This window comes from Cheilinus undulatus, linkage group 20, assembly GCF_018320785.1.
Source record: "Cheilinus undulatus linkage group 20, ASM1832078v1, whole genome shotgun sequence".
Lineage (NCBI taxonomy): Eukaryota > Metazoa > Chordata > Actinopteri > Labriformes > Labridae > Cheilinus > Cheilinus undulatus.
Window position 1 is genome coordinate 13,502,449 of NC_054884.1, and position 15,630 is coordinate 13,518,078.

At 41.8% G+C, this 15,630-nt stretch overlaps 1 protein-coding gene across 1 annotated transcript in view; it reads left to right on the top strand.

Moving 5' to 3' along the window:
* The first annotated feature begins 123 nt into the window (after positions 1-123).
* shisa9a (shisa family member 9a) overlaps positions 124-15,630 on the top strand; it is a 93,254-nt gene continuing 77,747 nt past the window's right edge. Inside the window, exons 1-2 of the mRNA XM_041816425.1 lie at positions 124-703; positions 1,390-1,496. Of these exons, the coding sequence (XP_041672359.1) occupies positions 189-703; positions 1,390-1,496 (622 nt within the window). The 5' untranslated portion in view covers positions 124-188. The remainder of the gene's footprint in view (positions 704-1,389; positions 1,497-15,630) is intronic.

Genomic DNA, 15,630 nt, shown 5'->3' on the forward strand with positions numbered 1-15,630 from the left:
GTTTTAATTTCTGCGCGGGAATTTTTGGATGATGACATGTCCATAAAGATGTTCATCTGCGCGGATGAAGGTGCGCCGCAATTTGGACGCGTGTTTGTGGACTTTTCAGCATACCATGACCGCGCGCCTTTCCCTCTCTTTTCAAGTCGTTTCTTGTCTGCGTGAAGTTAAACGGAGGAGGAAGCACCATGAGAGGAAAATACTTTCTCCTCGGCTTCTTGTTGCTCAAACTTATGGCTCTCGTCTGCAAGGCTGACGGGGAGCCAGGGCTGCTCGGTGGATTCGTAATGATCGCCACCTCCAACGGCTCCAGGGAGGAGGAGAGCGTGTCCGAGGAGACCCCGCACACGGAAGACAAATGTCGGGGTTACTTCGACGTGATGGGCCAGTGGGACCCGCCGTTCACCTGCAAAACGGGGAATTATCTGTACTGCTGCGGCACCTGTGGCTTCCGCTTCTGCTGCTCCTACAAGCACTCGCGTCTGGACCAGAGCACCTGCAAGAATTATGACACCCCTTTATGGATGAAGACTGGACAGACTCCCTACAAAAAGATGAACAAGATGCACGACAGCACCAAAGACAAGACGAACTTAATTGTTTACATCATTTGTGGAGTAGTGGCCATTGTGGCTCTCGTGGGAATTTTCACCAAACTGGGGCTGGAAAAGGCGCACCGGCCCCAGAGAGAGAACATGTCCAGGTGGGTGTCTGTCTCTCTCTCTCTCTCCTGCTCTTCTTCCTCTCTCACTCTCCTCCTCTCTCTCTCTCTCCCTGCTTCACTCAGTGCGCTTGTTTACAAAGAGACTTGCAGTAGTAGCCTACGCACACAGTGATCTAGAGCGCGCAATGTGTGCTTCTGTTCCTCATCTGCTTCGCTAAAATCAAAAATGCACGTTTAAAAAAAATGCAGATTTGCTTTTAAACTTGCTTGGCACATCCTATATGGCAGAGATACTGGTGTTTCTTGGCAACCAGATCAAATTATGTCATCGAGACTTAAGGAAAAAGTGCATGCATGCTCCCTGCACCTCTGTCTATCTTTCCATTGAGGTGTAGTGCTTCTCTTTATACATGGGGGCGGTTTCTTTCACCTCAGTAAGGTGGCATTGCATTGTGCATTTGTAAAAATGCTTCTTTGTGTGAGATAATAAAGTGTTTGTACACTGATTGCTGCAAAAGCAGCAGAAATGCAAACAAACATTCCCCATTCTTCAGGGAATCTCATTTCTTCCACTTAGCTGCACCTCAGTGTTTCATGCTGTACAGCGGTGCAGCCCGACTGAATAATTAAATTAACCATGTTATGCACAGTTCCTCTTGTCTGCACCCCCTAATCCTTCACCGCCTCCTTGTCTCTCTCTTCATCTCCTTCTTTTTGTCTAACAGGGCCGTAGCCAGCGTGCTGCAGGGCGGGTGTCCAGGTGAGCAGTTTCGGGGGGAAGAGGCCCTTGGGATGCATTCGCAGCACTTTGTTTCCAGGGCCACAAACCTCCGTAAGTTTTTATTCTTTTGGCGGCTTCATTACTGGCTGTTGTGAGGGTTGTGTCGAACTTTTTGGAGGTGTGGGTGAGGCTTGCGTAAGCAAGAAAAGATGCTTATTTACAGGAATATGAACGTTGGTGTCAGAGGGCCCTCAGGAGTCATTCAGAGTGATGTAAGGAGGAGAAAGTCGCTCGTCTCAGCTGGACTTCTCGTGGTGCACGTAGTGAGAAAATCCAGCAGAGGCAGAAGCAGAGAGAGAGCACACAAAGCCCTGCAGGCAGTTTGGTTTCAAATGACAGCATTGGTTTTTTGTTTCATCCTCCACCGGCCAGATATCCATCCATTTCATAACACGCTGGATGGAGAAGATCTGCCTGCTCTCGCTGCAGCTTTTCAAATCCGACCATTATTCACCGATTTATTTTGGTTCATGCCTACATGATATAATGAGAGAGAGCGAGAGGAGAGAGAAAAAGAAAAGTGGGAGTGTGTGAGTCGGTGAGGAAGTCGTGGTAGCGGTGGTGCTGATGGTGTCGGTGTAGGGTGTGGGGGAATTGGGGGGGAGAGGGGGGGTTTGAAGGGTAGTGGCGGTAGAATACGGCGAGTATGTATGCCGTCTATTTCTGTAGCGTCCCGTGGGCTGCTACAGTAGCGGGCTTCTTTGTGTTTTTTAACACCAAAGATCAAACAGATGCACGCTCAGACCAGAGCTTACAGTCCGCACACATGGAGACAGACAGATTTAGATTCCCCTCAAAGAAGTGCCAAAGCAAAAAAGCAGATCAAGGCTGAATTTCACAATAAAAGACACATTTAGTCCAGTAAATGTCTGTCTTTCCTCATCTCTTATGTTACTGTGAAGCTTTAAGTAAATGACACCCGGTTAAATTTCATCTGACGGCATATGAAAGGAAAATAAAGGCTCAATCTTCACAGACATAAGAGGAGGAATAAATCCGTTTCTCTGAGTTGTTTAAAGCTCCTGAGTGGAACTTTCTGCTTGTGTGAATTTGGGGACCCCTGTGGTTGTCACTGAGTTTGTCCTCTGCATGCTGTAACAGTTTTAGTCCTTGTTTCTTGGTGTTTTTAAGAGGGTTGTCGGCACTGAAGGTGCACAATCACATGTGTCTAGGGTTTCTAAAATGCCCATCTTTTGTTGCAAACTTCACATCAGCCTTACAAAGCCTGGCAGTGCTGCTGAGTTCAGAGGCAAGAAGGAAAACAGGAGTTTAGTCACAGGCATGCATCTATAAGAGTGCTGCTCAAACTGACTTCAAGGAGAACCAAAGCGCCCCCTAGTGAAATGTGCCCACACAATATCACAGTATTTCTTGTAGGTACCTTACACAATTTCAGCTGTTACAACGCGTAATGCTGAGGTCAGACTGCACGACCTTTTGTCTGTTATGATTGTCACTTTGTCACATAAGAGCTATGAGTCATGCCATGGCTCAACCCGCAAACATGACAGACCACGAAATCATACTTGGCCAATCATCACAACCACTGTGAGGAGAAACAGGGGCGGGGCTTAAGGGTATGTTGTTGCCAAAGCTCGACAAACTTTTGCTCTGCCATTTGGTTTCTTTAAGCTTGTAACTTCTGCATGTGCAGAGTTCTCTGTGCTCCTATTGGTCAATACCACTGACATGAAAAAACATGACCATGATAGATTGATACTTTATGAATCCAGAGGGAAATTCAATTGGCAGAAATGACAGGCAAAAAGTAATCACCCCCTCGGATGCTTGAAAATCTCTTTTGGATTGAGGTCTGCATTTTGACTTGGCCACTTCGGGTCATTGTCCTAGTTCTCTTGCAGACTGAGTAAGATGGTCCTCCAGGATTTTCCTGTATTTTGCTGCATTCATCTCACCTTTACAAGCCTTCCAGTGCCAGCTGTCGGGAAGCATACCCACAGCATGATGCTGCCGCCATCATGCTTCACATTGGGGATGGTGTGTTTGTGGTGATGTGCAGTGCTTGGCGTCTTGTCTGATAGCCAAAGAATTTTCCTCCACTTAACCATGGAGTTTGGCTTTCACTTTCCTTTGACTGGTGATGAACCTGTGCATCAATTGTTGTAAACAGAGTCTCTCCAATCTCAGCTGCTGAAACTTGTAACTCCTTTAGAGTAGTCATAGCTGTCTTGGTGGCCTCTCTCACTAGATAAAAAAAAAGCAGCCATTATAAACACCGGTTTACTGTACAACTAGATCCATCTGGAACTATCACAATCTTATGCCGAGGCACGTTGGGAGTAGAGTGATCATTTTTTCTGTCATGAAAAGCTTTCGGTGTGGCTCTATGCTCTTAAGGTTGGGTATTGTTTGGATTTTTTTTTGACACCGTTGCTAAATCAATACTTTCTATACAGTGCCGGTGCCTAAATGGGGCCTGAATTAATACATTGGAGGGGGAAAAATATATGTTGAAAGTAAGTGGTTCGGTAGGTAATGGATGTTTTGGTTTTTGATACTTATCTCTAGTGCTCTTGTTTTAATAAAGAGTGTGGTCCAGTTCTGATTAAACTGCCATTATACTATAGCTACATCCAAGCTAATCACTACACCATTGAATATAGTAAAACAAAGTACAACAACCACCCTTGTGACTCATGCAAACTCATGCTGAAGCACGCTAGGAGAAAAGCTTTCAGTGCTGTCTTTTGCTTTTTATTTAATAAAGAAAATAAAGAAATATGGGCCAGTTCTGATGAAACTACCGCTACTTGATAGCTACATTTTAGCTAGCTTAATGCTACACTGGTGGAAGACTTTGCGCACGGCTTCCAGTACAATTAAACCCCACCTGTAGATAACTGTAGCTCTCCTCAAATGATGCTGAATAGTTAGAACAGGTTTCCATTTGGCATGAATGATGTAGATTGGAGTTTTTAAAATGCATACAGTGAGTGCGAACCGCCGGCGAATCATACTGCGGAGCGCATTGCTCCCTCTCTAGTCTATCAGAGCATTTCCACAGTCAGCTTTCCAGACAGGCGGTGGCGCGAGCCTTGACTGACAATTTGCTCCGCTTCGTTCGAGATATGCTGCAGGTCTATTTTCAGCACCGTCGATCGGAAAGCTCCAGAAGAGGAAGTCACAAGCATAGAATATCCGGTTCTTTCAAAATACAACACAATGCACGGACTCCCGATCGTAAGTCATCACTGCATCAACATTGCGTCTCATCCTGCAGTGAGAGTAAAGGGTTACGAGAGGTCAGTGTGTCAGACTGATGAGGAAAGGTTAACTTTTGGAGATATTTAGCCAAATAATTTTGCATAAATCCACAGATCCTTTAGCAAAAATTAACCTTTTAACTTCCTAATGTACTAACTCAATGGTGGAGGCAATAATATCATGGACTTATACCGGAAAGGATGATAAATTGAGCCCTAAAGGTAAAATAGTCCACTGTTGACATACTGTTCCTGCGTGAACTCACAGTTCTCCGGTGATCTCTTCCTGCTAATCAGGGCTTTGTGCCGCAGCGCTCTGGACTCACTTCTAGTGGGTGTGGTCACTCATCTTTGGTCGGACCAAACCCACGGCATTTCGGTGCGCAGCGCAGTTACATTGCTGGTTGCTGGTCTGGTCCCATTCTCTGCCAGTATGTATGGGGGAAACCATGGCAAACTAAAATGTGTTATGTTAAAGCTGATAAATTGAGCAGCTATTTGCTTAGAAGAGAGGAGACGTTGAGAGGAGGCGATGCAGACAGAGGATGGGGGAAGTTTTGCACTTGTTTAGTCACTGAAAGACATGAATGACGAAATGCATCAGCCATATTTTTAGACATTGACATGTAGGCTTTAAGAATTTGTAGCTCTCTGCAGCTATGTGACTGGCAGTCACCTCTGCTACCCTGCCGACTGGACTTGCAGTTTGAGTCATTTTGAGGCTTAGTTACATTTTTCAGGCTGCATGTGTAGACCTCTGCATAGGCTAAGGGCTATGTAAATTTAGAGCGTATATGCTCAGGCAAGTGTTGGATGCAACAGGCTTAATGAGGCATTGAATAATCTGCTTTGTGCATAAGAAGATTTTTTTGAATTAAAGAGAAAAACACAACTGCAAATAAACTCATTGTTCTTTGCCATAGGAAATGCATAAAAAGCTGTTTTTGCATTATGTTGTTTACCTGACACCTACTCATGGAGGAAGTTTCAGCTTTAAAATGGTCTTGTTAGCTTTTTTAGGAGTCACTTGGAATTCTGTTTCAGAATCAGTTAAAAACTTCTCAAGATGAGCTTTAATATCCTAGTTTTAGGTGAAGTGAACCGTTCTTATCAGTTGGATGACAGTAATCTGCACATTTCAGATGCAAAATGAGTTGTATGATTTTTTTCACATTGGCAGCTTGCTTTGGCTCCAATTCAGAAAAGAACAATCAATATCATCCTGAAACATGCAATTTTTCATTGCAGCTTCCAGATTATATTTGGAACGAGTGTGCAGAGTTCACTGTCGAGTTTGAACTATCAACAGTGAGCTGGCAGGAAGTGTTTGCACATGACAGAGAGGAAGTGTACATGTAAGGAAGTGGTGGTAGTGTTGGAAGTGCTGCTGTGTGGGGTGGGGGGAGTTGTGAGTAACTACTTCTATTTGTGAGAATAAAATAAGTATATAATCCTACAACTCCCCTGGCTAACGACAAGGTGACATAACCCTACTCAGCGTGAAGCATGACGCCCACAGACGCCATCAACATCATGTTGAGAGCACATCTCGTGGAAAGGGGGACAGAAAGGTTACATTCATTAAAATGGTTTGCTTTCAGAAGGGAGGTGGGGGGGCTCAGTCTCAAAAAAAGTGCTTCCATTACATGGTGGAAAGAGATAATTGACACTTTCAGTCAGTGATGGGGTCCGCTCCAGTCCTTTTTTTCCTTCCTCGTAGTGGAAGAGATGAGATGGTGAGGTGGTCTATCACCTGAGCGGTCACTGTGAAATAGCGTTTATCATTTGCAATGTGTAACCTGCTCCCCTGAACCTCCTAATCCCTCTGGCTTGTGGGTGATGATGTGCAATGTTATTAACCTCTGTGATCTGGCGGGATTCGCCAAGAGCCACCTGATTACAGGTCCCTCCGCCAGCGCGGGACACGATTCATCACAGGGAGAGGAGGAGGGGTAGTAGGGGGGAGGAATTAGATACGGATTCTCTGGGAATGGACGTGTTATTCTTGTTTTAAGTGAAGATAAACAGACTGAAAAGGGCAAGACGATTTCTCATTTAGTGCATTAGTAAAAGCTAAGAGCAGACAAGGAGAGCAAAGAGAGCACAAGTGCAATGTAAAGATAAGTGCTTGGGTTGAAAGGCCTAATGCACAATGGCATGAGTGGAAATTTGTTGACATTTCTGGGAGGATTGTTGTGGGAAATCTATTTTTAGTGCAAGCCACATATTGATTATAGCTTATGGCAAGATTGCCCAATTGCTGGCATCAGTGAATGTCGTCTGGCAGGCCTAATAGGAGGAGAAAAGTCCTTTGGGTGTTGTGCAACCGTCCATCAAAGACTGCTCCTTGTTTATAAAGAAATTACCAATGACCATAAGGGTCTGTATAATCTCCCAGAATGCATTTCAAATAAGTTATTGTTGAAACACACAGGTGAGAAACACACAGCATTAATCAGTAATACAAAAGCCTGAGGTTCATGTTTGTTGTGTCTCGGGCCCCTCAACACATCCAGCCAGGGCCCCTTTAGCGAACCTCCTGCATATTAAAAATGGACGCCTTGGTTGCTTTGTGAACCAGAAACCAGTCGGCCCACTGATCCCCAGGTGGGCTGCCAGGCAGACTTTCATGTCATCTCCAAACCCGGAGACTTTGTTTGAATCCTTAAAAGGCAGAAAATCCCGCGTTGCTTCACTCTCGGCTTCAAAGAGCTGAAGAGACAAAGAAGAGAGGGATGAAGGGAGAGAGGAGGACGGAGGAAGAACGGGGAGGAAACAGTCGGGAGATGTGAGTGGCAGCAGTCTGACTGATGGCAGCATTTAGTTTGAGGCTTGGAAGACAACGTCTGGATTGAATCAACCAATCAACTTTTGACTGTATGGCCCCAAATAATTACATCATGATACCTTGATAAGGGCTGTACAATTGTAATATGACGCAGAGATGCAGCATAAAGGGCCTCTGTCCACTGTGAGCATTTCTTGTTTTGGCAGTGTCCACAACACCAATTTCAGAGCACTTCTCATTGGTGCTCTCTGTTGCTAGGTTCAGAAAGTTATCTCACTGCACTTTCACTTCCCTTGGTGGTGAACCATGCTCTATGTATTTGCAAGGATTGTTTTCTTGTTATGTGGTATTAGAAGCAGCTCCAGACATGGAAATGTGACCCTGTTAAAAAAAATAAATAAATAAATGAAAATAAACGTAAACAGTAATAGAAAAGGATTACCGTAATATCTGCGATAGAAGTTGCATTGGTAGATAAAGACACTGTTTTGGGGTCTCCCAGAGAGAATTAAAGGTTCAAAGCGTCTTACTGCAAGAGATTTTCCATGGCATTCAGCAAAGCCCATGAGTTTACAATCCTGCTGGCTTGTGTTACGATAGTTGAGCTCCAAGCCAACTGTAACATAGAAATTATATACATTGATGCTACATTGACTGTGTTTGCCTGCAACTGCAATATGTCATTGTGTCTACCATATTGGTAGTGGCAGGTCCACTGTAGGTAACACACAAGTGGAGGTGGAAAACAATTTTTTTTTCTCCTATCACTGGCATCCGCTTGATTTGGCAGATTATTCAAACGGTAGGATTTCCAGATCTCCGCCTCCCTTGCCCTTGCTGCCTTTGCCAGTGCTGCTCTTATAAATCCCCCTCCACCCCAGCCACCTCCTGAATTATATGTTAATATCATGACATCTTTAGATTCTGCACTTTAATATGCCAGGAGTGATTAAGCTGGAGCCTAGATGCCAAACTTATATTGTTTTGCATTTAAGAAAATAAATTTGGTCAGGAACACTCTCATTATACATTTAACCATTTTATTGCAAAGTATATACATAGTTTAACTTGGTGGAGAAGGCTCTGCTCAAAAGATGCTCCCTTGGGTTAGTCAAGCACCATGATTTGACTTTCCAGGAAGTGCATGACTAGAAACCCCCATATGGTTAGATACATTTGAAAATTTGTATTGATTACAGTAAATTAGTTAAAAAGCAATGAATCCATAGTAGCATGAATCTCAATATAAGGGTGCAATAAGCTTTATGCTGAAAAGGAGGAGGCTGGGGTGGAGGAGGTGAAGCTTTGCCAGCAGCATCAGAGTGGTGCATCAGCATTAATGCAAGCAGGGATTAGTGAGAAGCACGTCATATTTAAATACATTGCTGGGATGAGAGAGAGAGAGAGAGCTGTTATTGGATGTGGGAGCTGGGAGGCGATAATTCGGATCAGCTGGTTGTCAGCTGATCACAGCTAGGTGTATGACTACTGTGTCCTGCAAGAACTAACGCTAGGCTTTATTTTAAAATATCATATATCAACATGAGTTGTCTGACTGAAAAATCACTGGAAACACTGCAACTGGCATATTGCAGAACTCAACAATATTGTAGTGCCATTGATGCACAACCCAGCAAGTCAGTGCAACATCTACATATGCAATGTCTATGAGAGTAAGGGTAATAGTTATAAAGTATGGACCAATAACTTGTGACCAATTGCCTTGGTCATGTGTTATCTTCAATCAAACCAGTGCTCCACAAGCTGTACTCTTGTAACAGAATACCACTGTTTTCCTTAAATGCAGATGAGTGATCTAACAAGAGAGAAAAGCTTTTAAAAAGTACCAGTCTGTCCATGTTACTACATATCCCAGCAGAAGGAAACTGCTTGCAATACACAGAAAATGAGACCAAATGTTTAATTGCATTAGGACATTCAAAATTGATGATGCACTTGTAATCATGGCAGCATACTTCCCAGCCTCTTTTACTGGTGTACTGGGCACACTAGTACTATAATGTGATTCTGTACATTAAAAAAAAAGTTTTCAAGTGTGTATTTGACCACATTTTACATTAGTTTTTTGACATTGTGGTAGACAAAATCTGTATTAAAAGTATCAATAGATGACACCAAGAGTGCTGAAAATACTGAAACATGTTGGTTTTGTAAAGAAAAAAGAGCCCTACCAATGCAGTGGACACAGACCTAATCAATCATCAATAACTTTGAATCAAAACGACAGTAAGTGCTGATCTATATTTAGTGCAGTTATTCAGTAAAGACAAGGATGTGTGCTGTAAGTACACTACTTGAACAAAAGTATTTGGTCACTCCTGCTAATGACTGAATTCAGCAATCAGACCCGTTGCTGTAGGTGTACATAATCAAGCACCTAGCCATGCAGTCTCCGTGAGTTCAAGCGTGGTGCTGTGATGGATGCCATCTTTGCAAAAACACGATTCGTGCAATTTTATCCCTGCTTGATATCCCACAGTAGGTGATAGTATTAGAAAGTGGAAGCGTTTAGGAGCAACAGCATCTTAGCCACGAAGCAGAAGACCATGTAAAATCACAGGTCGGGGTCAACGACTGCTTACACATGATGTGTAAACTTCATGGAAAGATTTTCCAAGGCTGAGCAGCAGCAAGAAGCCTCAAGCCACCAAGTTCAATACCAAGCGTGCAATGAAGTGGTGTAAAGCACACCGACACTGAACTGTGGAGCAGTGGAATTGTGTTCTATGGAACATTTCTCTGTTTGGCAGTCAGATGGGTGAGTCTGGGTTTGGCAGATGCTGGGAGAACATTACCTACCTGACTGTAATGTGTCAATTGTGAAGTTTTATGGAGGAGGGATATGATATGGGGCTTTTTTCAGGATTAGGGCTAGTCCCCTTATCTCCAGTGAGAGCAGTCTTCATACTTCAGCATACCAGAACATTTTGGATAATGCTACACTTCCAACTGTGTGGCAACAGTTTGGGGTAGGCTCTTTTCTTGTCCAACATGACCGTGCCCCAGTGCACAAAGAAAGGACTATAAAGACATGGTTTGAGTGGTTGGAGTGGAAGAACTTGACTGGCCCGCATGGAGCCCTGACTCCAACCCCATTGCGCACTTTTGGGATGACCTGGAATGGAGATTAGGAGTCTGGTCTTCTTGTGCAACATCAGAGCCTGACCTCAGAAATGCTCTACAGAATGAATGCACACAAATACTTCAAAACCTTGTGGAAATCCTTCCAAGAAGAGTGAATACTTTTGTCCATATAGTGAATTTAGTTACAGTAACAATGCCAATATTAATAGAAGATACAACTATAAGCAATAAAATATGCAATAATGATGATAGAAATGTGACTTTGAATACTGGTTGTAGCTGGAATTAAATCAAAGTAGGACCAAAGCTACAATCCTGTTAAGATTAGTAGAAAAAGTGTAAAACATTGTGAGTTTAATCTAGCTGACGTTCCCTCGGTATTTGCTCTAAAACTACAAATTCAGTTTCACAAGTGTAACCGACAAGCAGTAGCAGCTAATCTCATTGTCACTACACTTACTGTATAATCTAATGAAGGCATAAGTCATGAGAATAAATAGGAAAATAGCCTTTATCCTTGAGAACTATTAGACTGAACACTTCTCTCTGACGACTACTGTGCTTCTTAATTCAGTAATTGTCATTTGGGGTATCACACTGAGGAGCTTTAGGTGGGCAGTGCTATTAGTTTTATTAAGACAAAAACACACACAGAATAATGCACATTCACACACATAAGCAGCACTCTGTATTCACAACTCAGTTCACCATTTGCAGGCTTAATTACCTCCTCAGCAGTTATAATCTTTTCCTAAACATTCTGAGATGGGAAGGATGAAATTTAATAGGTAATTGCTTCGGAGATTGCACAGGCACGAGAAAAGGCCCTGTCTGCAAAACACTCCTGCTCCGCCTTGTGACTGCATAGGTGCGTGTGTGCGAAGATGTGTGCGGCGCGCAGGCCTGTCAAAAGGAGCGGTGCATATCCTCCGTTAGAAGTAGGTGACTGTGTGACCTTGTCTTTCCAGCTGTCATCCGAGCCTTCAGTGTGTCACATCTGATTGCGGAGTGTCAGAGCGGAAAGTGGAGCTCCATGCGAGTGAACCTACACACCGCCGAGCGGGCCATAGAAACAAGCAAAGAGACGCTGTGAAAGAGAAAATGACAGAGCTGGAGGTAGTTATCTGTGAGGCGTCACTCCAGCTCCAGCTCCGTTTGAAGCTCAGCTTCTGTCCTCGTGTTCAAACAGGCAAGAAAAGCAGGTGAAGTTGTGGTGTCATCCCTGAGTTTGTCTTTCAGGCTCACAGCTCCACGCTGTGACAGTCAGGCTTCTGCTATGTATACAGACAGGTTTTGTGTGAGAAAAATTCTTTATATGCTTCCATTTTTTTTTTACTTATTTTATCATCCTAGATATTTATAAGAAAAAAGTTTGTTCAAAGTCACGCAGACACTCCACAAAAAAAGTATTTTGCTTTCATAACTACACTCAAAGGAAATGTTTGGAATTTGGAAACTATTCACTTAGTGTTTTAACACAAGATCCATATCTCTAGGCTTAGTAAGATGGTTAGCTTAGCTTAGCAGAGAGCCAGAAGAACACAGAAACAGCAGGGCTGGATTTGTATGAGGTGACATAAGTGTCAAACATATTTATGGATCAACAAATAACACCTCATTTGCTAAATCCGTTAATCCGTTAATTATGTTTTTTGTCCGAGACTCTTGTCAGTCAGAACAAATATGCCCCAAAAGATGTTTTGCTTTAAGTGTCATATGTTTTAATATTATTATATTTAACATTGCTTAACGCATAGGAAAAGATCAAAGTTGTGGTGAAATCCCTAAGGGTATTATTTAAGCTGAATGTTGATTTTACTCCAAATATTGTAGTTTTAGCTAGAAGAAACACACTTTTGTGCCCTCATCAGACAGATTAACATGTTCTGCAAGCTGTTAAACATCAATGTCTGTCTTATACAGACACTTTATATTAAAGACTTTCAGAGCAGATTTTAAGACCAAAACAAAAGCTCTGTTCAGACGCATCTGTCTCCACATATACTCACCAGCAAGTTTCTGTGAGACTTACAGTGGCAGATGAGTGTTGCTGATTATCTGCAATTTGTTCAGATAAATTTACTTTTGCTACTACTTTTGCTCTTACACACTGGTGGGGCAGTCTATCTTTAAACTCTGGGTGGTGGTGACAACAAACCTAGATAGAGTTTTATGTAATTAATATATTCCATCATACTTTATAAGGGTCATGAAGCGCAAGGGCCATCTTTCAACTTGAAAGATGCTGTAGGGGTGAGACTTCATATAAACTGCAATGTAATGCCCTATCTCTTTCTATGGACCTCAAGAAGAATCGTTGTTACTGTGGTAACAACTAGTGGGGATCAAATATAAATAAAATAAATAAACACATTAATATACTTTGGTGCCTAATTAACATTTTAAAACCAGACAATAAAACAACCAGGCACACTCAAACCTACGGGCAATTTAGAGCAGTGGGTCTCAAATGGTCAAGCATCAGGACCCACCCTGTAAAAATAAAAAATACCAATAAAAAAATCAATTGCTTCAATTTATTTATGAAAAATGTTGCATTTTAGACCTTAAATGGAACAAAACATGACTAAACGAGAAAAGCAGACCTCTGCCATTAGCCCTAACTCCCAACTGTACAGAATCCTTAAAAAACATTCCTGGATCCAGATGGTGATCCGGATCACTCCCAAAATCTAATCAGTTCTTCCATATGCCATTACTGACATTTCCCAAAAATTCATCAAAATCCGTCCACAACTTTTTTGAGTTATTTTGCTACCAAACAAACAAACTAACAAAAAAACTAACAAACGAACAAACCCACCCGATCACATAACTTCCTTGGCGGAGGTAACAAAGACACAGGACAACTTAAACAGAAGAAAGAAAAAGAAAAGTAGAAAAGTGCATAGATACAACAAGTCTGCGTGCATGTATTTTATTTTTACTCCCCTTTTCCTGGACAGCATGCAGTTTTTGTAAATTACTGAGGAATTGTCTTGTTATCTTTGGAAAACCAGCTTTGTTATCCCATGAAAATTATATAACTAAGGCCACGTCCACACCGAAACAAATTCAGGTATATATGCAAAGGTTTTTTGTCGTATCGGCGTTTCATCCACACGGAAACGACGTTTCAACAATACTTTTTGAAAACAGGTCCCAGAGTGCATAAATCCATAAACGACTACTGTTTTGTTTTTGTTATAACTGGCCCACTAGTATGAGGTCTGCACATCTCTTCCAGTATAAAAATGTAAACTTAGCCTTGATGATTAAAAATTTCCTTTTTAAGTCATATGATTAGTAAGCATAAAAGATTTAAAATAATTTGATAAGCAGTCAGGAATGTGGGAAAAGAAATTTGTATTATGACATTTTCAAATCATAAATTTGACTTTTTATCTCATATTTTCTACCATTTGATTTCTAAACCATATTTTGACATTTTCAACTCCTAACTCCGACTTTAAATCACAAATATTGACCTTTTTGATTCAAAATCTAAAGTTTCATCTCATCTCTTGACCTTTAAAACTCATAATTTTAAATTGTATCTCATAATTTGACATTTAAATTTCACAATTTAGAGTTTTGTCTTATATTTTAACCTTTAAAAATGTTGAACTCTATCTCATATTTTCACCTTTTAAACTCAAAATTCAAAATTCTACATTTTTATCTTATCTTTTGACTTTTTAAACTCATGATTTTGAATATTATCTCATATTTTGACATTTAGAGCTCATGACTTTTGAATTTTATCCAGCATTTTCACTGTTAAAAGTCACAATCTTTTTTTTTTTTTTTTTTTTTTTCCTTTTTTAGTCTCAAAATCATTTATCATCAATGTTTATTTTTTTCCCTATAATTTGTTAGAGGTGAAAATGAGGTTGACAGTTTATGGGAAATTTTGACCCTGTTAGGCCCTCAGGTCAGACCCAAATTCAGAATCCAACCCCTGATGTGATTGAGTCTGACATCCCTGCATTATCACAATAAAACCGAGTAAAAAAAATGGTGTGGTTGCATGTTCTTCATGGACTTTTGCCACCATTTTTTCCAGACACACATCAGCGACCATCTGAAAACTGCTCGACCCACTTTTGGGTCCCGACCCACCAGTTGAGAACCACTGACATAGAGCAAACAACCTTTTTGTGAGAGCATAACCGATGACCAGTTGCTCCCAGACAGCAACCTCTGCGTTAGAAAAACATGAAGCCAATGTGGAAGTGAAAAAAACTGCAGTTTCTGAAGTGTCCACTTGAGGCTGACTCCAAAAGCATCAGAAGTCACAACACAAGCCATGTTAAAATCCTGATTTAGACAGCACAAGTTAACATGATAACAGTAATAGAAGGGATTTTCATAACTCTTGTTTTAGTTTTAAGACAGATATTACATTGTGCATAATAAAGGGTGTGGCTGATGTGACTGCAAGTCAGTGTAGCCTTTATCAGGAGGCTAAAGGCCTCTTTTTCTTGTTTGAGACCATTTTTCAGTGATAAATTGGCTTCAAAAGCCTCCTTCTGTAACCAAATTTCTGATGTAGCTCAGATTTTTTCCACTCCTTTATATAAGGTCCAAACTGACCAGCATCTTCTGCTGCTTATATACTCATAAATACTAACAAGTGCCTCCTACAGCCACACTTTAAAACAACTGTCATTTCTGTTGCCAGTCGTTCTGGTGGGAAAATACAGAATATTGCATGCCACAGACGCTCTTACACTTTCCCTACTAGGGCCTAAAAGCGGCTAAATTCAAAGGCTCAAATTCTCAGAAAGTGCAAAAGTGTCTCCTCCTCTTCCTCCCCAGGGTCTCATTCCTGCACCCTCTCTTCACCTAATTATCTTAATGTAAGGCCCCTCAGCAGCCTGGGGACGCCATTAGACTCCTGTTTTATCAGAGCTGTGGGGCAGCGCAGCCTGCAAGCATCGACCAGTGGCTGACATCCTCTCACTTTACACAGAGGGAGGTCGACTAGGGACGTGACGACACAAAACTTAGAAGAGAAGACACAAAAAAAATAAACAAGAAGAGGAACTCAAAATTAAAGTCTGTT